The sequence below is a fragment of the Pseudophryne corroboree genome, chromosome 9, assembly GCF_028390025.1.
Source record: "Pseudophryne corroboree isolate aPseCor3 chromosome 9, aPseCor3.hap2, whole genome shotgun sequence".
Lineage (NCBI taxonomy): Eukaryota > Metazoa > Chordata > Amphibia > Anura > Myobatrachidae > Pseudophryne > Pseudophryne corroboree.
The window spans coordinates 384,568,759-384,596,041 of NC_086452.1; the positions used below are offsets into that span (position 1 = coordinate 384,568,759).

General features: G+C 42.3%; 1 protein-coding gene across 1 annotated transcript in view; it reads left to right on the forward strand.

The window, feature by feature from the left end:
- Positions 1-27,283, forward strand: part of TMEM40 (transmembrane protein 40) — a 116,291-nt gene that overhangs the window by 41,723 nt on the left and 47,285 nt on the right. The window contains exons 5-7 of the mRNA XM_063938827.1: positions 13,639-13,740; positions 25,951-26,046; positions 26,802-26,855. Coding sequence (XP_063794897.1) covers positions 13,639-13,740; positions 25,951-26,046; positions 26,802-26,855 — 252 coding nt within the window. The remainder of the gene's footprint in view (positions 1-13,638; positions 13,741-25,950; positions 26,047-26,801; positions 26,856-27,283) is intronic.

Consider the following 27,283-nt stretch of genomic DNA (forward strand, 5'->3'; position numbering starts at 1 on the left):
TAAATACTGGCTGCTTTATTTTTACACTGCAATTTAGATTTCAGTTTGAACACACCCCACCCAAATCTAACTCTCTCTGCACGTTATATCTACCCCACCTGCAGTGCACATGGTTTTGCCCATTAGAGAAAAAGTTTCAGGTCTGAATTAGGCCCTTAGCCTTGACTTTAAAAGGAACTAATCCATACTTTATCTGGTGGTCAGGATGCCGGCGGTCAGAAGACCAACTGTGGCATCCTGATGGAGAGAATCCCGGTAGGGGCTAGGCATATATACTTACCCTCCCCCAATACCCCACTAGCCTTAACACTCCCGTTCTGCAGCATAATCTCAACACACACACACCCTCCCGAGAAGCCTAACACTAACCCTCCCTGGTGGTGCCTAAACCTAACCTCCCCGCAGCCTAAACCTAACCCTCTCTCCCCTGCAGCTAATTCTTACCTTCCCTGGGATTGCATAAATCTAACCCCACACCCACACCCCCACCCCACCCCCTCTCTACAGCCTAACCCTAATACTCCTTTCCCCGCAGCCTAACCCTAACTGTCCCCAGGGGTGCCTAAACCTAACCTCCCACCCTGCGGGCTAAGACTAACAGTGGTCACTTGGTAGGACTCCATTTGTCCACAGAACAGCTTGAATTCTTTGTTACATTGATTCAACAAGGTTCTGGAAGCATTCCTCAGAGATTGTAGTCCATGGTGACAAAATTGCATCACACAGGTACTAAGCAATAACTTCTTGTAGGAGTGGGGCTGCTACCTGTGTCCAGATAGAGACCGCAAGCCACTGCCAGCCGGGTCACGCCCCCTGCATAATAGAACAGGCAGTTGCTGTCACCAGCGCATGTGTATAACCAGCAGTGAAGACTTCCCATACGCAAGGCTCCGGCTTCTATGGACTGCATCGGCAGTAGCCCATAGAAGCCAGCTAGGGCTGACAATGAGACAGGGAGTGGCTTCCCGCAGGAAGCCAGCTCTCTGCTTATCGTAGCCCAGTCTGGCAGTCCCAGAGGGAGGAAACACCTCCCAATGGGAATGCCTGTCCTGCAGTTGACTGGCAGGCAGCACTTCCAATAGGAAGCTGCTAATCACAGTGAAGCCAGTGCAGTCACGGACTGTAACTGGTTCACTGAGGTGGTGAATATTACTGGGGGGGGGGGGGGAGGGGGAGGATGCAGCCCAAAGGTAAAATCCAGCACTTAGGGGGACATTTATTAAGCAGTGATAAGAGCGGAGAAGTGAGCCAGTGAACCAATCAGTACTGAAGTAACATCTATAATTTGCATACTATAAAATGATACAGGGGTGAGGGAATGTGATCAAGGGCGCCCAAAATTTAGGAGGAAAGTTTGGAAATAATATACATCATAAACAATAAACAAGTTTTAGAGACATGGAATAAATGTGATAATGGTGGTTGCAACAATACTTATAGATTCTTCTAGATGTTCTCAATCAGTTGTCCGTCTATGATTTAAATCCTCAGAAAATCCTCAGTTGATATGTGAAAACAAAAATTTAAGAAAAAAACCAATGTGTAGTATAATCAATGAGAGAATGTCTTAATAAAAAGTGTCCAGAAAATGAGGCCCTGGTGAGTGAGGGGCTTGATAGAAGAGAGGATAGGTTCTCGCCACCAATATTCTCAGGGTTCAAGACGTACCGAAACTCACATAATATAAAGTAGGAATAAACATATAACGGTATCTTTGTTTGATCGAATAATTTTAGGTACAGCGTACCTCACTCACATGTCCAGTAGGTGTTCTCCACATATAAAGGTATCTTTAAAAGTCTTTAAAAATGGTCCAACGAGGTGAGTTTTAAAAGAAAAGGTTTTTATTTGACATAAGTCAAAAAAGAGTAAAATACAGGTAATTACAATTTGACCTTATTCGTCGGGCAAAAGAATGGGGGTGTCGGGAGATATGGTTGAAAAATCTCCAAATAACAGAAGGTAGTCCGGAATCCCCTCTGTAAACGAATACCCCCAAAAAAATACCTTATGATGGTCAAAAAACCTGTTTAAAAGTGTGAATCCACGCTCAGCATGCACCAACGCCGTTTCAACCGTGTCGGTCTTTTTCAAGGTGTATGAGCTGAGTGTGGATGAAAGCTATTTATCCTATTAAACAGGAAATAGTCATTTGGCAATGCATGATGGTAGAAAACATTTTTTTTGTCTTTCTAATAATGATAACAGTAAGTGTGGAGATGAGGACAATGCTTATAAGATAACAGCTAATGTGTATATTACAAATATGGAGTACTTATAAAGCTGGACTTTCTAAAAGGAAAAAACGTTAAAGGAAAAAGAAACGCCGGACCGGAAGTTACTTTGGTCCGCATTGCGTTCCAAATGAAACCGGAAGTGGGAACATGCGTTCCACACAACCGGAAGTGCGTTCCACTGAATGTACGCCAAACCGGAAGTGACCATGGTTTGGCGTGATACATGAAGGGAAAGAGGCCAAGCGTTCCACTTGGCAGATAATTGCGTTCCACAATGAATGTGTGGATACGTGGGAATGAGATTATGTCCGTTTATGTAATAAAACCAAGCAATTTTTGTGGTTAATTGGTGGAAATTCTTATCATACTTTTAGAATAGTTTGACCATTTAAAATACAACATGATTTTAAAACATATAAGGTAGTAAAAAACCGGAAATGCGTTCCACTGAATATACGCCAAACCGGAAGTGACTGCGGTTTGGCGTAATACATGCGTTCCACCTGGCGGAAAGTTGCGTTCCACAAAGATGAATTTATGTGGATACGTAGGAATGAAATTTTATCCATTTATGCAATCAAACCATATATTATATATGGTTAATAAATGAGAGAGAATACTATGTTGTTAAGACAAAGTAACAATTTCAAATACAAAATGATTTTAAACATATATACTACTAATATGAATAGGTGGATATAACCATAATTAATGCATAAATGACTGAAAGAATTGAAAATTTTAAAATTAAAAAGGAAAAAATGAGTGAAATATGAAGGAAGGGGTGTTTCACAAAAACCATTTTAGCTCAAAATCAGAATTGAGACCGGCGGGTATCATTGTATCGAGTTTGAAAATCCATTGCATTTCTGCCCTAGCGAGATTCCCGTCTGTATCTCTGTCCTTCCAAGTTGCTTTGACGTGTTGTATGCCAATGAAAGACATAATATGTTTTGTGGATGAATTATGTTTTTTTAAAAAATGATCAGAAAGTGTGTGGGTGGTAACGCCTTTTTTAATGTTTCTCAGATGTTCGGCAAGGCGTGTCATGAGTGATCTCCCTGTTCTTCCTATATAGACTAAGCCGCAGCTGCACTTTATGTAGTATACCACATTAGTTGTGTGGCAAGTAATAAAGTCTTTTATTGTATAGTTGTTATTGTTATGAGTGAATTCGGTGTATTTTGAAGTGGTTGATGGTACGGACCTGCAGACTATGCAGGTCCCACACCGATGAAATCCCTTCGTTCTAATGGGATTGAGGGAGTCGAAAGGCAGGGAACTTTTTACTAATGTATTTTTTAAATTATTACTTCTTCTGTATATGAATTTTGGTTTGTCGGGTATGATGTTCTTCAAAACCGGGTCTCTTAATAATAGATGCCAATGTTTTTTTATGATCTGTTCTTGTTTTCTGGAATCAGAACTGAAACCAGATATAAAGGCCAGATCACTTGCATTGGTCTTGATTTTGCGCTGTGGTTCCAAAATGTCCTTTCTTTGTATCTTTTCTACTTCACATTCTGCCTTTTCCAATAGTTCTTTATTGTAACCTTTATCCAGAAATTTCTTTTTCATTGTATTTTTTTGAGTTTGATAATCATGGTTGTCGCTACAGTTCCTTTTTAAACGAAGGAACTGTCCTTTAGGAATACCTTTCAACCAGTTTGGGTGGTGTTGACTGTTATAGGGGATAAGGCTATTGCAGTCCGTTGGTTTGGAGTACCCTTTGGTATGTATCTTATTGTCTTTAATGAAGATGGTGAGGTCGAGGAAATTGATGTTTTCTTGACTGATGGTGAAAGTCAATTGGATATTTAAGGAGTTCGAGTTTAAAGAGGAGCAGAAGGTATCTAGCTCCAAACGGTCTCCATGCCAAATAAAGAGGATATCATCAATGTATCGGCACCATGACACCAGGTTCGCACCGGCTAGAGGGCTGTTCCAGACTGCATCTTCTTCCCACTTTGCCATGAATAAATTAGCATAGCTTGGTGCGAACCTGGTGCCCATAGCGGTGCCGACCTTCTGAAGAAAATAATCCCCCTGGAAGAAGAAAAAATTGTTTTCCAGGATAAATGCGATACTTTCGATGATGAATTCAATTCTTTCAGTTGTCATAGCGGTTTTCTCTAAATGCCATTTTGTGGCTTCAATGCCAGCTGTGTGGTCGATGATAGTGTATAACGAAGTGACATCAGCTGTTACTAGATAATAGTTCTCTTCCCATTGTATTTTATCTAGCTTGTTGATTATATCGGTGGTGTCTTTTAAATATGATCTCCCTTGAACTACTATTGTTTGTAGAAAAAAGTCGACCATCTCTGATAGGTTGGTGGTGAGGCTGCCAGTCCCCGAAATGATGGGTCGTCCTGGGGGTTTCTCCGCATTCTTATGTACTTTGGGTAAAGTATAGATTGTGGGGGTTTTGGGGTGTTGTATGTTTAGAAATTCAAACTCCCTTTTACTTAGCACCCCTTTTTCCAGATGTTTACTGATGAGTTTCCCGTAGTTGGTTTTAATTTTTGCAGTCGGATCAGTTCGTAATTTTTGATATGTCCCATTAGAATTAAGTTGCGATAGTATTTCATCCTTGTAATCAATTTTGTTCTGGATAGTAATGCCACCTCCCTTATCGCAAGGTTTAATTATGATTTCCTTATCTTCTTTAAGGGATTTAAGGGCCTGTTTCTCCTTAATTGAGATATTGGTTCGTAGACGATTTTTTGAGGGTGTTTTGGACAATTTCATATGATGGACGTCTTCTAAGACAGACTTGGTAAAACTGTCTATCATACACCCTTTCAGATGTACAGGATGGAAGGTGGATTTTTTCCTAAAAGGCGTCACACCTTCATCATCCTTTTGTGTCTCTGTAATGTTGGTGGCAAAGAACTTCTTTAATAGGAGTTTTCTTGAAAATTTATGAATATCGATGTGTGCCTCAAAAGGGTTCGTTTTTGCTGTGGGAGCAAATTTTAGACCCTTTTGAAGGATGTGTGTTTCCTCTGTAGTGAGGGTCCTGGAGCTCAGATTGAAAATTTTGACTTGATCCAAGTTGACTGAATTGGTGACTGTAGATTTGGCAGATTTCTTACGTCTGTTGTTTCTCCCCCCTCGTTTACCCCTCTTTTTCCTTATTGAAACCTGGTATTCCTGTACCTCTCTCTCTGTCCTAAAAAAGGTCCCTGGTCTTGTCTGAAATTCAGTGGTTCAAATCTGTTGTACATGTTGACTGGGGGTCTGGTATCCCATCTGTTATTGCGATAGTTTGGTCGATATGTTCTTTTGGGATATATCCAATTGTTACGGGGGGGGAAATCCCTACCTCTGTTGTAATAGTCATAATTGTCCCTTGGAGGATGTTGGTAATTTTCATAGACTGGAATTCTCTCCTTATTGTCTTCGTCCTCATAATCTTTTTGATCCTCAAAATGTGTTTTCTTCTTATTCTTATTTTTCTTCTTTGTTAGTTGGAAAGAGGGAATGTCAATGGGATTAAATTGATCTTCTTTTCTATCTTTGATTTTCTTCTTTTTAAGAGTTTTTCCACCATTTCTATAGAACTCGTGGTCCCTTTTTAATTTCCTTTGTTTTTTCTCTACTAATATTTTGGTGTGTTTGTCAATCCTGATTTCTAGTTCCTTGTTGAGAATGGTATATTCAGGAAGTTCCTGAAAAGGCTTGACAAGAGTTTGAAGATTTTTTATTTGATCGTTGAGATTGAGTAACTTGTCCCTTCTTTCCTTTATAATTAGATGCATTAGAGAGAATGAGCATGTATCAATTATTTTGGCCCATTCTTTTTTAAAATGCTCGCTAGAATCATTAAAGGTGGGTTGTTTTTTGAATCTCAACCCTTTCGGGATGATATCATCTTTCAAGTTTCATTTGGAACGCAATGCGGACCAAAGTAACTTCCGGTCCGGCGTTTCTTTTTCCTTTAACGTTTTTTCCTTTTAGAAAGTCCAGCTTTATAAGTACTCCATATTTGTAATATACACATTAGCTGTTATCTTATAAGCATTGTCCTCATCTCCACACTTACTGTTATCATTATTAGAAAGACAAAAAAATGTTTTCTACCATCATGCATTGCCAAATGACTATTTCCTGTTTAATAGGATAAATAGCTTTCATCCACACTCAGCTCATACACCTTGAAAAAGACCGACACGGTTGAAACGGCGTTGGTGCATGCTGAGCGTGGATTCACACTTTTAAACAGGTTTTTTGACCATCATAAGGTATTTTTTTGGGGGTATTCGTTTACAGAGGGGATTCCGGACTACCTTCTGTTATTTGGAGATTTTTCAACCATATCTCCCGACACCCCCATTCTTTTGCCCGACGAATAAGGTCAAATTGTAATTACCTGTATTTTACTCTTTTTTGACTTATGTCAAATAAAAACCTTTTCTTTTAAAACTCACCTCGTTGGACCATTTTTAAAGACTTTTAAAGATACCTTTATATGTGGAGAACACCTACTGGACATGTGAGTGAGGTACGCTGTACCTAAAATTATTCGATCAAACAAAGATACCGTTATATGTTTATTCCTACTTTATATTATGTGAGTTTCGGTACGTCTTGAACCCTGAGAATATTGGTGGCGAGAACCTATCCTCTCTTCTATCAAGCCCCTCACTCACCAGGGCCTCATTTTCTGGACACTTTTTATTAAGACATTCTCTCATTGATTATACTACACATTGGTTTTTTTCTTAAATTTTTGTTTTCACATATCAACTGAGGATTTTCTGAGGATTTAAATCATAGACGGACAACTGATTGAGAACATCTAGAAGAATCTATAAGTATTGTTGCAACCACCATTATCACATTTATTCCATGTCTCTAAAACTTGTTTATTGTTTATGATGTATATTATTTCCAAACTTTCCTCCTAAATTTTGGGCGCCCTTGATCACATTCCCTCACCCCTTTTCTCTCATTGTATTTGTTACCTGTGTTGTGGGCAGGTATAGGGATGTGATTGGGCTGACCAATCCCATTGCGCCAGAGTTCACCCTTCTTCTTTTTTTGATTAGCTTTACCCCAATTTGTTGAACTTAGGCAGCAACCATGTTTAGACATTTAGAAGTCAGGCAAAATTCTCTTAAAGAAGCCTTCCTATTAGATTGTTGTGAGGAAAGTGAAGATATCACCGATGAAGACCTTGAAACAGCTATGAACAAACTAGGAAATTTACTCATAAAAGAAAATGCACTATGGTGGGAAGTTGCAACCTTGGAGTAATACTTGAAAGATGATATCATCCCGAAAGGGTTGAGATTCAAAAAACAACCCACCTTTAATGATTCTAGCGAGCATTTTAAAAAAGAATGGGCCAAAATAATTGATACATGCTCATTCTCTCTAATGCATCTAATTATAAAGGAAAGAAGGGACAAGTTACTCAATCTCAACGATCAAATAAAAAATCTTCAAACTCTTGTCAAGCCTTTTCAGGAACTTCCTGAATATACCATTCTCGACAAGGAACTAGAAATCAGGATTGACAAACACACCAAAATATTAGTAGAGAAAAAACAAAGGAAATTAAAAAGGGACCACGAGTTCTATAGAAATGGTGGAAAAACTCTTAAAAAGAAGAAAATCAAAGATAGAAAAGAAGATCAATTTAATCCCATTGACATTCCCTCTTTCCAACTAACAAAGAAGAAAAATAAGAATAAGAAGAAAACACATTTTGAGGATCAAAAAGATTATGAGGACGAAGACAATAAGGAGAGAATTCCAGTCTATGAAAATTACCAACATCCTCCAAGGGACAATTATGACTATTACAACAGAGGTAGGGATTTCCCCCCCCGTAACAATTGGATATATCCCAAAAGAACATATCGACCAAACTATCGCAATAACAGATGGGATACCAGACCCCCAGTCAACATGTACAACAGATTTGAACCACTGAATTTCAGACAAGACCAGGGACCTTTTTTAGGACAGAGAGAGAGGTACAGGAATACCAGGTTTCAATAAGGAAAAAGAGGGGTAAACGAGGGGGGAGAAACAACAGACGTAAGAAATCTGCCAAATCTACAGTCACCAATTCAGTCAACTTGGATCAAGTCAAAATTTTCAATCTGAGCTCCAGGACCCTCACTACAGAGGAAACACACATCCTTCAAAAGGGTCTAAAATTTGCTCCCACAGCAAAAACGAACCCTTTTGAGGCACACATCGATATTCATAAATTTTCAAGAAAACTCCTATTAAAGAAGTTCTTTGCCACCAACATTACAGAGACACAAAAGGATGATGAAGGTGTGACGCCTTTTAGGAAAAAATCCACCTTCCATCCTGTACATCTGAAAGGGTGTATGATAGACAGTTTTACCAAGTCTGTCTTAGAAGACGTCCATCATATGAAATTGTCCAAAACACCCTCAAAAAATCGTCTACGAACCAATATCTCAATTAAGGAGAAACAGGCCCTTAAATCCCTTAAAGAAGATAAGGAAATCATAATTAAACCTTGCGATAAGGGAGGTGGCATTACTATCCAGAACAAAATTGATTACAAGGATGAAATACTATCGCAACTTAATTCTAATGGGACATATCAAAAATTACGAACTGATCCGACTGCAAAAATTAAAACCAACTACGGGAAACTCATCAGTAAACATCTGGAAAAAGGGGTGCTAAGTAAAAGGGAGTTTGAATTTCTAAACATACAACACCCCAAAACCCCCACAATCTATACTTTACCCAAAGTACATAAGAATGCGGAGAAACCCCCAGGACGACCCATCATTTCGGGGACTGGCAGCCTCACCACCAACCTATCAGAGATGGTCGACTTTTTTCTACAAACAATAGTAGTTCAAGGGAGATCATATTTAAAAGACACCACCGATATAATCAACAAGCTAGATAAAATACAATGGGAAGAGAACTATTATCTAGTAACAGCTGATGTCACTTCGTTATACACTATCATCGACCACACAGCTGGCATTGAAGCCACAAAATGGCATTTAGAGAAAACCGCTATGACAACTGAAAGAATTGAATTCATCATCGAAAGTATCGCATTTATCCTGGAAAACAATTTTTTCTTCTTCCAGGGGGATTATTTTCTTCAGAAGGTCGGCACCGCTATGGGCACCAGGTTCGCACCAAGCTATGCTAATTTATTCATGGCAAAGTGGGAAGAAGATGCAGTCTGGAACAGCCCTCTAGCCGGTGCGAACCTGGTGTCATGGTGCCGATACATTGATGATATCCTCTTTATTTGGCATGGAGACCGTTTGGAGCTAGATACCTTCTGCTCCTCTTTAAACTCGAACTCCTTAAATATCCAATTGACTTTCACCATCAGTCAAGAAAACATCAATTTCCTCGACCTCACCATCTTCATTAAAGACAATAAGATACATACCAAAGGGTACTCCAAACCAACGGACTGCAATAGCCTTATCCCCTATAACAGTCAACACCACCCAAACTGGTTGAAAGGTATTCCTAAAGGACAGTTCCTTCGTTTAAAAAGGAACTGTAGCGACAACCATGATTATCAAACTCAAAAAAATACAATGAAAAAGAAATTTCTGGATAAAGGTTACAATAAAGAACTATTGGAAAAGGCAGAATGTGAAGTAGAAAAGATACAAAGAAAGGACATTTTGGAACCACAGCGCAAAATCAAGACCAATGCAAGTGATCTGGCCTTTATATCTGGTTTCAGTTCTGATTCCAGAAAACAAGAACAGATCATAAAAAAACATTGGCATCTATTATTAAGAGACCCGGTTTTGAAGAACATCATACCCGACAAACCAAAATTCATATACAGAAGAAGTAATAATTTAAAAAATACATTAGTAAAAAGTTCCCTGCCTTTCGACTCCCTCAATCCCATTAGAACGAAGGGATTTCATCGGTGGGGACCTGCATAGTCTGCAGGTCCGTACCATCAACCACTTCAAAATACACCGAATTCACTCATAACAATAACAACTATACAATAAAAGACTTTATTACTTGCCACACAACTAATGTGGTATACTACATAAAGTGCAGCTGCGGCTTAGTCTATATAGGAAGAACAGGGAGATCACTCATGACACGCCTTGCCGAACATCTGAGAAACATTAAAAAAGGCGTTACCACCCACACACTTTCTGATCATTTTTTAAAAAAACATAATTCATCCACAAAACATATTATGTCTTTCATTGGCATACAACACGTCAAAGCAACTTGGAAGGACAGAGATACAGACGGGAATCTCGCTAGGGCAGAAATGCAATGGATTTTCAAACTCGATACAATGATACCCGCCGGTCTCAATTCTGATTTTGAGCTAAAATGGTTTTTGTGAAACACCCCTTCCTTCATATTTCACTCATTTTTTCCTTTTTAATTTTAAAATTTTCAATTCTTTCAGTCATTTATGCATTAATTATGGTTATATCCACCTATTCATATTAGTAGTATATATGTTTAAAATCATTTTGTATTTGAAATTGTTACTTTGTCTTAACAACATAGTATTCTCTCTCATTTATTAACCATATATAATATATGGTTTGATTGCATAAATGGATAAAATTTCATTCCTACGTATCCACATAAATTCATCTTTGTGGAACGCAACTTTCCGCCAGGTGGAACGCATGTATTACGCCAAACCGCAGTCACTTCCGGTTTGGCGTATATTCAGTGGAACGCATTTCCGGTTTTTTACTACCTTATATGTTTTAAAATCATGTTGTATTTTAAATGGTCAAACTATTCTAAAAGTATGATAAGAATTTCCACCAATTAACCACAAAAATTGCTTGGTTTTATTACATAAACGGACATAATCTCATTCCCACGTATCCACACATTCATTGTGGAACGCAATTATCTGCCAAGTGGAACGCTTGGCCTCTTTCCCTTCATGTATCACGCCAAACCATGGTCACTTCCGGTTTGGCGTACATTCAGTGGAACGCACTTCCGGTTGTGTGGAACGCATGTTCCCACTTCCGGTTTCATTTGGAACGCAATGCGGACCAAAGTAACTTCCGGTCCGGCGTTTCTTTTTCCTTTAACGTTTTTTCCTTTTAGAAAGTCCAGCTTTATAAGTACTCCATATTTGTAATATACACATTAGCTGTTATCTTATAAGCATTGTCCTCATCTCCACACTTACTGTTATCATTATTAGAAAGACAAAAAAATGTTTTCTACCATCATGCATTGCCAAATGACTATTTCCTGTTTAATAGGATAAATAGCTTTCATCCACACTCAGCTCATACACCTTGAAAAAGACCGACACGGTTGAAACGGCGTTGGTGCATGCTGAGCGTGGATTCACACTTTTAAACAGGTTTTTTGACCATCATAAGGTATTTTTTGGGGGGTATTCGTTTACAGAGGGGATTCCGGACTACCTTCTGTTATTTGGAGATTTTTCAACCATATCTCCCGACACCCCCATTCTTTTGCCCGACGAATAAGGTCAAATTGTAATTACCTGTATTTTACTCTTTTTTGACTTATGTCAAATAAAAACCTTTTCTTTTAAAACTCACCTCGTTGGACCATTTTTAAAGACTTTTAAAGATACCTTTATATGTGGAGAACACCTACTGGACATGTGAGTGAGGTACGCTGTACCTAAAATTATTCGATCAAACAAAGATACCGTTATATGTTTATTCCTACTTTATATTATGTGAGTTTCGGTACGTCTTGAACCCTGAGAATATTGGTGGCGAGAACCTATCCTCTCTTCTATCAAGCCCCTCACTCACCAGGGCCTCATTTTCTGGACACTTTTTATTAAGACATTCTCTCATTGATTATACTACACATTGGTTTTTTTCTTAAATTTTTGTTTTCACATATCAACTGAGGATTTTCTGAGGATTTAAATCATAGACGGACAACTGATTGAGAACATCTAGAAGAATCTATAAGTATTGTTGCAACCACCATTATCACATTTATTCCATGTCTCTAAAACTTGTTTATTGTTTATGATGTATATTATTTCCAAACTTTCCTCCTAAATTTTGGGCGCCCTTGATCACATTCCCTCACCCCTTTTCTCTCATTGTATTTGTTACCTGTGTTGTGGGCAGGTATAGGGATGTGATTGGGCTGACCAATCCCATTGCGCCAGAGTTCACCCTTCTTCTTTTTTTGATTATAAAATGATACAGAGCTGCTGATTGGTTGATGGGGCAACTTCTCCACTGGCTCACTTCTCTGCTCTTATCACTTCTTAGTACATGTCCCCCTTAGAGGGATAAAGTACCAGCCAATCACCACCTAACTCATGGTACAGGAGGGTGTGGATCATTAGGTTGACCAATATTGGGTTGACAGTCACTAGGTTGCATGCAGATGATCGACATGGTCAAAAGGGCGACAGGGTCATTAAGTCAAGATGGAAAGGTAGACACCTGAAGAGGTCAACAGGCATAAAAGGTTGACGCAATGTATCCCTTTCGCGCACTGCGTCCCCTTGCATGGCTCACTTTGTTCGCCATGCTTTAAGGAGAGGTGCCTCGCTCTTCTAACGCTGCGCTCGGCATAAATATATGCTGTAGTACATGTGGATGCAGGGGCGCGGGAATAGTTTGTGGTTGGGGGGCATAGTAAAAAATAAATGTTGGTGCTCCCCCACCCCCCTGATTCTAAACCCCCAATCCCCCCTCCCCGTTGCGGGGAGCAATTACCCCCGGATCGATCCCCGTGGAGACTCCTACTTTAAAAAGGCTGACGCCGGCGCCGCAGCGTGCTGCCCCATCCTGTGTCCTGGCCGGCTCTTCAGTTCACTCTTCAGGGATGCATTACTGGGAGGAGGCGTGGCCATGCTGGGCCTACTGGGACATCCCCGCCTCCTCATAGTAGTGCACCAGTGAAGAACCAGCTAGGACAGGACAGGGGGCAGCACACAGCAGCGCCGCCGGCAGATTTAAAGTAGGAGTCTCTCAGCAGAGAACTGGAGGTAAACGCCCCCCCCCCCCTCCTCCCCAGCGGCTGCCTGCGCCTCTTACATGTTTTGGGGGAGCATGCTCCCCCTTTGCCCCCCCCCCCCCCATTCCGAAGTCACTGCGTGGATGATGAAGCATTAAAAAGTTGAAAAACAAATTGTGTCGTCCATATGTGTGTCAACCATTGTCCTGTTGACCTTTTCTGCCTGTTGACCTTAAGCACTGTCTGCCTTTTACATGTCGATATATTGACCATGTTGACCTGAAGCTTACTCAGCCTGCCATCGCAGATGAACATTGTGACAACAAGCAGCGCCACTTTGAGCAGCGCCACCTTGAGGATCATAAGCAAAGTAGCAATTTCACATGAATCAATTGTTAATGGGACAGACTCATGTTAACTGTTATCTGGTCTCTGGTTACTGTAGATGAGAAGATGGAACTTATATCAACACTGAGAGACAGATTTTTACATCAACTACAAAATAAAATAGCAGGAATAATGAGCACATCTAAAGTGCCATCACATGGTAAGTTGTGTTTTAGTATCTATTCTCACAATAAGGTGGTTCACTACTTATTGTAGTTCAGTGATGGGCAACAGACAGCCCCCCGCCTTCAGCCTATACCTTCTGCCCTCAACTCCTGCCTGCGTTATTGTCAAATTTGGCTTTTATAGCTTGTAACACTTCTATATCTTAAATTATGACTAAAGTTATTATTTTTATTTATTACTGAGGGGGATATGTACTAAGCTTTGGAGAATGATAATGTGGAGAGAGATAAAGTATCAGCCAATCAGCTCCTAACTGCTATGTTACAGGCTGTGTTTGAAAAATGACAGGAGCTGACTGGTTGGTAGTTTATCTCTGTTCGCTTTATCATTCTCCAAAGCTTAGTACATCTCCTCTTGAGTGTTCTAAGAGAGCTGAATAAATTCTTAGAACCAGAACCTGTAACAGTGACCACCAGCAAGGGGCAGTGACCATCCATTTGGTTTGGAGCCTCTTACGCAGCAGGGTTCGCTGAACTGTTGTTTTAGACAAACGTCTGGTATCCCCCAGGTTCATTTTGACGGTGAGCAGGTCCACTGTAGCATGTCGGTCGTTCCTCACGCACCTTTGTATCCGATGTTCACCTCTCACATCAATGGCATGCGGTGCACTGCAGTTTCCACAATGCTTATTCGCAGTGGTGTCATTTGGCCAGTCACCTTCACCACAGCAGCAGGTCATAACAATGTGACTCGACCGTGTATGTGTGTGTGTGTGTGTGTGTGTGTGTGTGTGTGTGTGTGCATATATATATATATATATATAAAGAACGAGATGAGAGGCACTCAGCGGTCTTGTATAAACGAAGAAGCAGACACCACAAGTGGCAATGCAACGTTTCGGATTTTACTCCTTTTTCAAGCAACAAACAAAGGAGTAAAATCCGAAACGTTGCATTGCCACTTGTGGTGTCTGCTTCTTCGTTTATACAAGACCGCTGAGTGCCTCTCATCTTGTTCTTTACATCTTCTCTGGAGTTGAGCACCTGCGGCAGCTGACTTCGGGAAAGTGGAGTGCCAGTCTTTCACCTGTATGTATATATATATATATATATATATATATAACATTTTCCATCAGCCGGCACTCCCTGGATAGCTTACTGATACCTTGCCAGGGTGCTCTCCTTTGGGTCAAACAGATCCCTGAATACAAATTGCAATATACAGAGGCACTCCCGGACTTCCAACTTGGTGAAACAAATGCGGTGATTTAATTCACCGCATTTGTTTCACCAAGTTGGATGTCCGGGAGTGCCTCTGTATATTGCAATTTCTATATATATATATATATATATATATTAGGAAATGGATAAGGTACTTCTAAGCGATCACCGGTGTCATATAAAAATAGGAAGACTCAGTATGTTTTTATAAAAAAATTATTACAAGATTTTTATTCACAAGTGTATAGCACTAAGATTCCACAGTTAAAATAATGCCTAAAACTGTATGTATATATAGAGAGAAAAAAAACCAACATTATTTGTATATATATATATATACAGTTGTGCTCATAATTTTACATACCCTAGCAGAATTTGTGATTTTCTGGCCATTTGTCAAAGAATATGAATGATAACTCACAAACTTTTCTTTCACTCATGGTCAGGGCTGTTTCTAGCCAATTTGGCTCCCAGTGCGAGATTTAAAAATGCGCCCCCCCCATGACATAAAAAAATGTGACCCCCCCACACACACACACCTAGATGAAAAAAAAAAAACTTGCGCGCGCACCCGGCAAGAGGGCGTGGCCTCACCTAAATGGGTGTGGCCTCATTTAAATGGGCATGGCCTCGTCTGAAAAGACTACCTCACAATCCAGTTTTTGACCCTACGCCAACAGATCATGACCACCACAGGAGAAATAAATTCTACCATATTATGCCACACACCGCAATGCCCTTGATACATTAAATCACCACACTACGGCAGGCAAGAGTCCCCATTTCACACATTACGGCAGGTGTCCCCATTTTACACATTGAGAGAGAGAGAGAATACTTACAGAGGCGATTACCGCTCTTCGGCCCGCCTCACCAGTCGCTCCTCGCGCCGGCCTTTCCCTCTTCCTAACTTGGATCCCCCTCTGTACTCCGCTTGGGGAGGGGGGGAGTTTCGCGGAGTGACGGGGTTGCGTTGTGACGTAAAGACGCAACCGCGTCATTCCGTGAAACTCCGCCCCCCCCCCCGAGCGGGTTACTCGGGGATAAATAGGAGCGGGAAGCAGGGAGCCACAGTTAGTGCCGCGGTGGGCGCCCAGTGCGGTAGCACTGCTCGCCTGCCCCAAGAAACGGCCCTGCTCATGGTTAGTGGTTGGGTGAAGCCATTTATTGTCAAACAACTGTGTTTACTCTTTTTAAATCATAATGACAACAGAAACTACCCAATTTACCCTGATCAAAAGTTTACATAACCCAGTTCTTAATACCGTGTATTGCCCCCTTTAACATCAATGACAGCTTGAAGTCTTTTGTGGTAGTTGTGGATGAGGCTCTTTATTTTCTCAGATGGTAAAGCTGCCCATTCTTCTTGGCAAAAAGCCTCCAGTTCCTGTAAATTCTTGGGCTGTCTTGCATGAACTGCACGTTTGAGATCTCCCCAGAGTGGCTCAATGATTTACTAATTTACAATTTACTAATTGTAAAGCGCAACGGAATATGCTGCGCTATATAAGAAACTGCTAATAAATAATAATAAATAAAAATTATATTGAGGTCAGGAGACTGAGATGGCCACTCCAGAACCTTCACTTTATTCTGCTGTAGCCAATGACAGGTCGACTTGGCTAGGGTATGTAAACTTATGAGCACAACTGTATATATAAGGGTGATTCCTGCTACTATTGAAATCCTCAGTTAAGCTGCTTTTTCTTTATACGGAATTTTTTATATACATTAATATTTTTTTACATAATTTTAGACACGCAATAGTTTCTAATATTCTCATTTTTTAGTGCATGAATTTTAGCACCATTTATACTTGTCTTTTATGTGCCCTTTTGAATCTTTTTTTACGATTTTGTAACGGTTTTTAAAAAAGCACTCCTATATGTTGTCTTTTTATGTGCAATTGTCTTAAACGTTCTTTGCAATAAACCCCGCATTGTTTTGAAAAAAAAAATGTTTTACATAGTCACTAAGAATACTTACCACCTGTGGTCGCTCCGATCTTATTCGCTTTTCCAATAAATATATATATATATATATATCAACAAGATAAAACGCAAATATCAATAATAAATAAAAGAGGAATAGATAATTCTTAAGTTGAGAAGATGGGTTAGATCAGGTGTCATCCAAATGAACTTCATCAAGGAGTCAATATATATATATATATATATATATATGTAAAAATGTTTTGGTTGGTTCAGCTACTTAAAGAGTAGTTAAAGTCAGTATTTTATTTATTTGTTGTTATTATATAGTTTATTAGTACATAAATGATCTCTGTACTGCGCATTCACTACTCTCCTGGAAAATGACGCATAACGACCATAACTACCATAATTTTTTTTATGATGAATTGTGAAGTGTAGACATGGGACTCTGTAGAGATAAGTATACTAAATGGGTACAGGGTGTGCGGTATGGGCCCCCCTGTACCCAGGGACTTGTGCTGCACACCGTACACCTAAGTTGTAAACTTCACTGGGCAGGGTCTGATGAGAATGGCTGAAGTATTCTCTGTAACGTACTGTGTGATATATATAATTAACTGGCAATAATATCAGTCTTTGGCAGCAGGTTGCCATATTAGGTGTGAGGTATTACTTTAGCAGACAGATAGTGACAGTTTAGCAATCTTGCATTGCAGAAATGCATTGTGTGGGACACATTCAATGATGTCACAGCAGCTCAAATGACTGAAATCTTAAGTTTTCCCATGTATCAGATCCTATAATAAAGATGGAAGAGTTGCAGTGGTGTAGGCAGGGCTGTCTTTTCGTATGGGCTCAATGGGCTCTTGCCCAAGGGCCCATGAGTAAAAGGGCCCTAGGCTGATAGCTGAGGGTCCCCTCTTTCCAAGGGTACCAGATTTTTGAAAATCGCCCCTGGGGAACCTGAGATATCCGACTTTAAAGCAGTGGTCCCCATCCAAGCCTGTTAATTGTTCTTCCCAGCCAGATATCTCGGGTTCTGTCTGACTCTGAGGGTATACTCCAAAATCTGGAACTCTCCCCTTTCAGTGGACACTGGCAGCTTGTCTCTACTATACCCAGAACCAGAGTTATCAGCCTTCAAGCAGCTGTTCCCTGCTCCAGCTCCACACACTTAATATGCAGATTTATATTTTTGTTGTTGGATTGCTCTGGCTCCTGAAGTCTGATCCCCAAGTCCCCAGTATCTCCTGAAAGGTGGGACTCTCTCGTTTTTTTTTTTTATCCCATGAAAGTTAAGAAATCTGTTTCCGGGAACTGGAGATATCTGCAGTAAAGCAAGCCGCCCTGACCCCGGAAAATGATGAATATTAAGCCCACTCCACTATCCACCCCTCCCCTGTGTATTAAACACCCCCTACCACCCTGGAAGTCATATACCAGGGCCCCTTCATTCAGCACAATGTCCCCTTTTACAGTTTAGTGTTCTCCTTCCCGTCCCATTTGTGCAGTAAAGGAGTAATTAGCAGAAATTATTTCTCCAGGTCCTACATGCTGAGCGAAAGATAGAACAACCCCTACCCCCCGCGGGACATCAAAGCTGCCGCTGATAGCACCCTCCACCCCTTCCACTGATAGGTGGGTAGGGGCCCCAGTGCATTGCTGTGCCCAGGGGCCTACACTGCTGTTAAGACAGCTCTGGGTGTAGGGATGAAATTATTTACTAACACGGCTAAAGAATAATATCTGGTTAACACAAAAAAAAGGATAATTTAGAGCTCCAAACAATGGGAATCTGAGTGCACCCGAGCTGTGGCTCAGGTGTTCCCGCCAGACTCGGATGCCACATCGAGGCCGAACGTCATCTTCCCGGCGTTGGATTCTCGCAGGACTTGGATTCCATATAAGGTTCCGCGGCTGGGACTCGGCGCCATTCCACTCAATGCACACTGCTGTTTGCTGTGCTACACTCTGTTGTTTAGGCTGTGCTGTAGCCATCCAGACTAATTGAGGCTTTGCAGTAGTGACTGACTGTATATATAGGGGCACACTGCGCTATATTCTGCTGTGCTGTCCATCCAGACTCCAGACTAAGGGGTATATTCAATTAAAGTTGGATCCATTCCAACATGAATTTGTCAGAATGGATCCAACAGGACCTATTCAATAAACGGATTTGGCCGTTTCTGACCATCTGAATCCGACTTTAAAAAAAGTCGGCTTGAGATGAGGGAGCTGAGAGGAGGAGACGGGGGAGAGCAGCGGGGAGACAGGGGAGAGCAGCGGCTACAGCAGCGTAGCCGGAGGACGGGGCACCACCGCCAGACCCCACGGTAGCGTCCAGCCGGCTCCAGCAAGCGGGACCTCGCTCACTGGAGCCAGGTGGATGCTGCCGTGAGTGGCCCCATCCTCCTGCTATGCTGTGCCTTAGCCGCTGTTCTCCCCCGTCTCCCCCACTGCTCTCCCCCGTCTCTCCGCTGCTCTCCCCCGTCTCCTCCTCTCAGCTCCCTCATCTCCATCCAACTTTTTTTTAAAGTCAGATTGAGATGCTCGGAAACGGGGCCAAAAGCTGTCGGATTTGGTCCCATTTCTGACAGAAGCACGCGGATCGGCAGCTATTCCGCCGATCCACGTGCTTTCCGACAAGTCGAACTCCCCGACTTGTCGGATAAAAAAGCCAGGGATTGAATAGGTCGAAACCCCTTCTGACCTGAAAAAGTCGAAAACTGACGTCTTTGCGACAAGACAGCAGTTTCGACAGCAATTGAATATACCACTAATTGTGGCTGTGCAGTATAGTAACTGTATATAGGGACACGCTGCACTATACTCTACTGTAAATTGTACTGTTTGGTACGCTGTGTCCACACGCATCTATAAGCCCTGTGATTCCATGCAGTGATCTGCAAACTGCAAGTTAAAAAATACAAAACATATAAATATATATATATATTGTTTATTTGTACTGTTTGCACTGTCCACGCATTATCCTATTGCGCTGTGTTCATGTATATCTAGACAATTTGGCTCCCAGTGCGAGATTTAAAAATGTGCCCCCCCCCAATTAGCATAAAAAAGTGTGTCCCCCATAGATATAAAAGAAACACAAAGCTTCAGCGCACGCGCTCACGATGAGGAGGCGTGGCCTCGCTAATATGGGCGTGGTCTTACTAAAATAGGCGTGTCCTCACAGGAAAAGACTACCTTACACCCTAGTTTTTGACCCTGCACCAACAGACCTTGGCCACCACAGGGAAAAAAATTATTTCCACCATATTAAGCCCCACAGTAATGCCCCGTGCACCATATTATGCCCCCTGTACCATATTCTGCCACATACCACAATGCCTGTGATACATTATGCCCTACAGTAAAGCATCTAATTACTTTTAAATTACCTGCTCATTGCCAAGAGACACGCGCTGGGTGTCATGCTCATTGCCAGGAGTTTCATGCACTGGGTGTTTTGCTCATTTGCTGCCAGGGATTTCATGGGCTGGGTGCCTTGCTTGTTGCCAGGGGTTTCATGCTCTTGGATCCATGCTCGTTGCCAGGGGTTTCATGCTCTGGGACAAGGGCCAACACGTAATTTCCCGAAACTCCACCCCACGAGCGGAGTACTATGTCAGGGAGGAGGGGGAGCAGTAGGGACAGGGGAAAAGTGCAGCTGTGGGCGCCCCATGCAGTCGCATGCCTTGCCTGCCGCTAAGGCTGTTTCTAGACAATTTGGCTCCCAGTGTGAGATTAAAAAAAGTTTCATGCACTGGTTTTCATGTTCGTTCGTTATCAGAGGTCTCATGGGCTAGGTGTCTTGCTTGTTGCCAGGAGTTTCATGCTCTGGAATCCATGCTCGTCGCCAGGGGTTTCATGCTCTGGGACGGGTGTCATGCTCGTTGCCAGGGGTATGTATCTCTGGTTACCAGGGGTGTGTAATGCTAGTTGCCAGGGGTGTGTAATGCTAGTTGCTAGGGGGGGTGTAATGCTAGTTGCCAGTGGTGTGTGTACAGCCCCCGCCAGAGCCGGATTAAGGGGGGAGCCCAGGTGGTAAGTACCCCTGCCCCCATATCTCAAGGGGGACCCCTGGCCGAAGTCGCTCTGCCCCAGCTCTAATGCTGATGTCTCCACTTTCCAGGCAGCAGCGGAAGCTGGAAGAGTCCCCATGCTGGTTGTGAGGAGGGGGGAGGGAGGTGCCGCACAGTGGCATGTAGGACATCACACAGTGACCGGAAGAGCAAGGGCGGAACTCTGGGAGGCAGTGTAGTTGGCTGCCGCTGGGCTCCTGACCTCAAGGGGGCACCTGTCCTCCATTGTCTCCAGCTGCCTGACCCTGAAGATCGTTTGCTGCAAGGAGCTTTCGTGTCAGTGACATGGAAGCTGCCTCCTAGTATATACAGAGAACTGGCTATGGCTACAGCTAGGGGGAGCTCCAGAGCGCAGCTCCTGCCAGGCCCTTCCAGATGAGCTGGCCGAGTGAAGCTCTCTGTTCCTCCGTTGGGCTGATAGCTGCAGGTAGGCCCTGGCAGCACTTGCCTCAAGCTGCACTATGGGGGTGTGTGTAGTTGGAAAGGGGAGGGGTGCTGGGGGTATTTAATAAATGTTGGCAGCACTGCATTTTATGTGTGTGTGTGTGTGTGTGTGTGTGTGTGAGTGTGTGCGTGCGTGCGTGTGTGTGTGTGTGTGAAGGAAGCATGTGTTTGTTTTTGTTTGTGTGTGTGTGTGTGTTTTTAAGTGAAAGAGGCGTGTGTATTTAAGGGAGATGTGTGTGTATGTGTGAGAGAGGCATATGTGTGTTTAAGTGAAAGAGGCATTTGTGTGTGTGTCTGTGTAAGTGAAAGAGGCATGTTTGTGTGTTTAAGTGAAGGAAGCGTGTGTGTGTGTGTTTAAATGAAGGAGGTGTGTGTGTGTGTGTGTGTGTGTGTGTGTGTGTGTGTGTGAGTTTAAATGAAGGAGGCGTGTGTGTGAGTTTAAATGAAGGAGGCGTGTGTGTGAGTTTAAGTGAAGGAAGCATGTGTGTGTAAGTGAGAGGTGTGTGTGTAAGTGAGAGGCGTGTGTGTAAGTGAAGAGTGTGTGTTTAAGCGAAGGAGGCGTGTGTGTGTGTGTGTGAGTTTAAATGAAGGAGGTGTGTGTGTGTGAGTTTAAGTGAAGGAAGCATGTGTGTGTAAGTGAGAGGCGTGTGTGTAACTGAGAGGCGTGTGTGTAAGTGAAGAGTGTGTGTTTAAGCGAAGGAGGCGTGTGTAAGTAAGAGGCGTGAGTGTGAGAAGCGTGTGTGTGTGTTTAAGTGAAAGTGGCGTTTGTGTGTGTGTTTAAGTGAAAGAGGCGTTTGTGTGTTTTTTTTATATATATCTATATCTATCTATCTATCTATCTATCTATCTATATATATATACACTGTACATTGGCACACCACTGCGCCAAAGCATCTACATTGTGACACGCTGGTGGGTGAGGGAGTACTGTAGGTGTGCTATAAAGGTATGCTGGTGTCTATTTTATTGTGAAGACTGACTTGGAGTGCCGTCCAATTTGTATGTGTATCTATATTACTATTGGGAAAGGCACCTGAGCACGCTACTACTGTTCAACATGAGTGCTGGATAGCTACATATGTAGTGTGTGTGTGTATACAATATGTAGGGGGGCACCAACATCTATCATGCCTCCGGGAAACTGGGGCGAACTTACGCCACTGCGGAAGAGTATAAGGTGGGTCATGTCGGCTGTGGGATGGACCGCTCAATCCTTCCCTAAAGGTAATGCTGCTCTGTTTCTCTGCATGTAAAGGTGATCGTCTGGCTAGATGACTGCTGCTGACATCACCTTTACACAGGGCTCCCAGAGTGGGCCACCACACAGATGACTCACCGTACAATCCGGGACTCTGGAGGTAAACTAGGGACCGCCAGGGAAAGTTCACATTAGCGACTCTCCTGTCTGCCATTTCCCAACTCAAGGACAGCTGGGCTGGCAATATCCACACAAACTGCTCAAAGGAGGTAAAATATCACTATGTGTTCCCTTGTTTGTAATTTTCAATATTGTTCTGCAGCTGCATATATATATATATATATATATATATATATATATATATAGCCGCACAGACTCTGGAACATCACTTCTAGTGCGGCGGAAAGGCAGGACGTGCAGCCTCTGCATTCACAGTAGGCACATCTAGGGGGAGTTGCTAACAAGACACGGAGGGTTCCCCCTAAGGCTTAATCTGGCCCTGGCTCCCGCCAGCCAGCTCCCACAGCTGTTAATTCGCACCCCCGCTCCCCTCTCCTCCCTGTCATATTACTCTGCTGGGGGGGGTTGGGTGGCGGAGTTTCACGTTAGGACGCATTGTGTTATGACGCAAATGCATTGCGTTATGACGCAAATGCGTCATTCCTCATAACTCCTCCCCCGAGTAGAGTATTATGTCAGTGAGGCGGGGAAGCAGTAGGGAAAGGGGAAAAGTGCTGTGGCGGGCATCCCATGCAGTCGCACGCTGCGCCCGCCGCTAGAAACGGCACTGTATCTATAAGCCATGTGATTCCATGCAGCAATCTGCAAACTGCAAGTTATAAAACAGAAAAATAAAAATATAGTCAAGTTCTATTGTTTGTACTGTACTATTTGTTTCACTGTACCCTATTGCGCTGTGTTCATGTATATCTAGAAGCCCTGTGATTACACGCAGTGATCTGCGAACTTCAAGTTAAAAAAAAACAGAAAAATAAAAATATAGTAGAGTTCTATTGTTTGTAATTTTTGGTGCACTGTACCCTAGTGAGCTTTCTTCACGTACATCTAACCCTGTGTTTCACGCAATTTTAATGGAGCTACAAGTTATATAAAAAAAAATATTGTTAAGTTCTATTGTTTGTACTATTTGGTGCGCTATACCCTAGTGTGCTTTTTTCCGGTGCATCTAACCCTGTGATTCATGCAGTTTGAAAGGAGTTAGAAGTATAAATAAATGTAAAAATATATAACGTAAAGTTCTATTGTTTGTACTATTTGATGTGCTGTACTCTAGTGCGCTTCTGCATCTAACCTTGTGATTCACGCAGTTAAAATGGATAACAATCAGTTTAGAGAACACCAACCTGCTGCCACCAGTCATGATGATGACGATAGTCTAGCATCTACTAAAGTCAGTGCTCAAGGTCATAGCGGATCTAAGTCAGAGCATCTAAAACCAAAAACCCAATATACAGTGGTAAAGAAAAAAAACATCTTATAAAGGCAAGGTTCGGTGCAGAAAAACATAAAATTGCCAACATGCCATTCACCACACGCAGTAGCAAGGAAAGGCTCAGGTCTTGGCCTTTATTTCTGAGTGGTGGTTCTGCACCTGTCAGTGAGGCATCTTCTGCCTCTTATGATACCTCAGACTCGGAGTCTAGAAGAGGTGTAAAAAAGAACTGAAAACCACTAAGGCAGTAGAACAAACTGTGCAATCAGAAACAGAAATGTCACAAATACCCGAGGAGAGTCTAATTGTGTCCCCGAGTAATGTGTGTGAGTCTGACCTTTCTGATACTGTACTCACAGAGAAGCCGCCTTCCACTGTTTCTGCTCCCTCTGTATATGTGGGGATAGGCAGCATAAGTATTGCTGATGACGTAGAAATTGAGGACGCCACTGTGGAATTGCAAGAGGATGAGGGGGAGATTTGTGTAGCTGATGCTGGAACTAATGAGGATGTTGAGGATGAGGATGTTGTTTGTGTTAGTCAGGCACCAGTGGAAGCATCTCTTGGCCATGATAAGAAGAAGGCCATTGTCACGCAAAGACATAGGACAGGTAAATACACCTCTTTTGTGTGGAATTATTTTTACCCAAATCCTGACAATTTTTGTCAAGCTATCTGTAGCCTTTGTGGAACCACAGTAAGTAGAGGTAGGGATGTTAAGCATTCAGGGATCTCCACCCTATTACATCATCTGCAGCGAGTTCATGACAAGTATTTTATTAAATCCACAACTGGTGCTAAAAAAATAATAGCAAGCAGTCCAGCATCAGCTAGCTCCCTTCTCTCTACTAGATGCCAGCACCTGCAATCTCCAGCACCAACACCTTTGTCCTCAATATCCTCATTATTGATCAGAGATAGTCCTGCAACCAGTTTGTCAACGTTAGGTGACTCCTCTTCTTTCCAGGATTCCTCAGAAGAATCCTTTTGAGCTAGGCCTGCTGGGGGTGATTCTTCATCCCAGATGTGGACGAAGAAGACTGTTAGTAGTTGTTCCACAAAACAATTGACTGTTAAACAATCCTATGCAAGGGGGAGCAAGTATGAAAGTTCTCACCCAGTCGCACAGCAGATCACTGACATGACTGCTATGCTAGTATTAGATCTGCATCCGATATCCACCATTAATGCAATGGTTTTTACACAGTTAATTGAGGTCCTGTGTCCACGATACCAAATTCCATCTCGGTTCCATTTTACCATAAAAGCAATGATGATAACATCTAGCTACTGTAGAGCTGTTGCCTTAAGCCAATTAGTGGCTTGTTTTGTGGGGGTCCAAACAAACCTTGGACTTCAGCCACAAAAGCTGCAGTCCCTGTCACTGGAGGGCTTGGTTTGTTCAACTGTCATGTCCTTTTTAATATCCAACGGGTGGGTGGGTGGGTGGGAAGGGCCCAAGGACAATTTCGTCTTGCACCACCGTTCCTTTCTCCCACTGCTGTGTGTCAGTGTTTCATAGATATGTTATAAACTGCTGTATGTTTGTGCCGCTGCTCCGTCGCTTAGTAAACCAGCCAGCTCGCTGCAGACTTTGGCCTAAAGTGGATGAAAACAACATTGTGAGCCATAAGGTGGTCAAAATTGTCTGCAAATGACTGGAAATTAATGTCATTTGAGGTCAATAATACTCTAGGGACAAAAAAATGCCCAAATTAAGTGATTTTAGCTTTTTTTGTAAATGTAAAAAAAAATCCAAATCCAAAGCTAGTCACGGCGGTTTGGCAAATCCAAAGCCGGTCGATGAATTAGAGCCAAATTCAAATCCAAATCCAGCACAAAATCGCCCTGTGCACATCAAAATCGCCCTGTGCACATCTAGTAAATATTTCTGTAATGTTCTTACCTTTCAGATGTTGCTAAACCCACAGCCACTGTGGCAACTGTTAAGCCACTTCGAAAGGCCAGCAAGAAAGAGGAAGACATCTCAATTGATGCCTCGGCAATTGGTAGGTCTGTGTAGTCAACAACTCTACAGTGTTTTCTTATTATTCACAACAATAAAACACAGATGCACATAGCTTGGAACATATCATTACTTATTTGTACTACCCTTCCATCATATATGGCTGACAAATTCATTCTATAGAGCTGTACAATCTGGTAATTGTGTATTGGAACAACCATGATATTGCAGCATATTGTCAATAGGGGGATTCGGTCATGTGACAGCCGCCCAGGATCCCGGCAGTCACCATGCCGATGCTGGGATCCCAAATGATCAAACGTCCGACAGTCAGCAGAGACTATTCCCACTCGTGGGTGTCCACGACACCCATAGAGTGGGAATAGAACCTGTGGCAAGAGCAGCTAGCCTGGGAGGGGCTCTGTTGCACTCTCCCCCAACCCCCCACCCGCCGGCATTCTGCGGTCGGGATCCCGGTGTAGGTATGCTGACTTCCGGGATCCCCACCGCCGGTCTCACAACCCCAACTCGTCAATAGAATTAACTGGAAATATACATGTAGAACCCTATTTATTTGCATAGAAGGCATCCTTGGGATATTTGATATGAAAATGTTGTATGCTTTGGCTGTGAGGCAGTATTACAAATAGCTTGTGTGCACACCATTCACAGTAAAATAAAAAGCTCCCAGTGTAACCTGGAAAATGCTGCTGTACCTTGTCCTGGGAATACCAACAGTCAGTCACATTCCTCAGCAGCATCAATCTGTTATGTAACTAGGATGATTTATCTTAACAGAGAAGAACAGGTGGAAAGACAAAGAGGATGAGAAACTCACTACGCTTGAGAAAGGTAATATATATATATATATATATATATATATAGACCCTCCATGTCATTTTCACCCTCTTGTCTATTCATTTGCATTGTATCCCTAGAGACTCATTTACCAATAGGTTTCATATGTTTTTAAAAAGCCAGTTACCCAGAAGCTAGACTTTGTACCTGGATTATTGAGATGTAAGTGACAATCGGATTTACTGTAAGTGTTAGGTACCAGGTTTGCCCAATATTAGGGAACCTCCACTTGGATGAGTTAGTCTCATGACAGACCCCAATGCCTACACAGTTCCTGCAGAATACCTATTTCTGGGGCACAATCTTGGGAATAGTAACTGTCCCAGGTATAATCCCCAAATGTTGCGTTACCATTATATTCATTTGGGTCAGAAGACGATGTGATACAGTGTTTGCTCTATTGGGTATTCACTAAATAATGA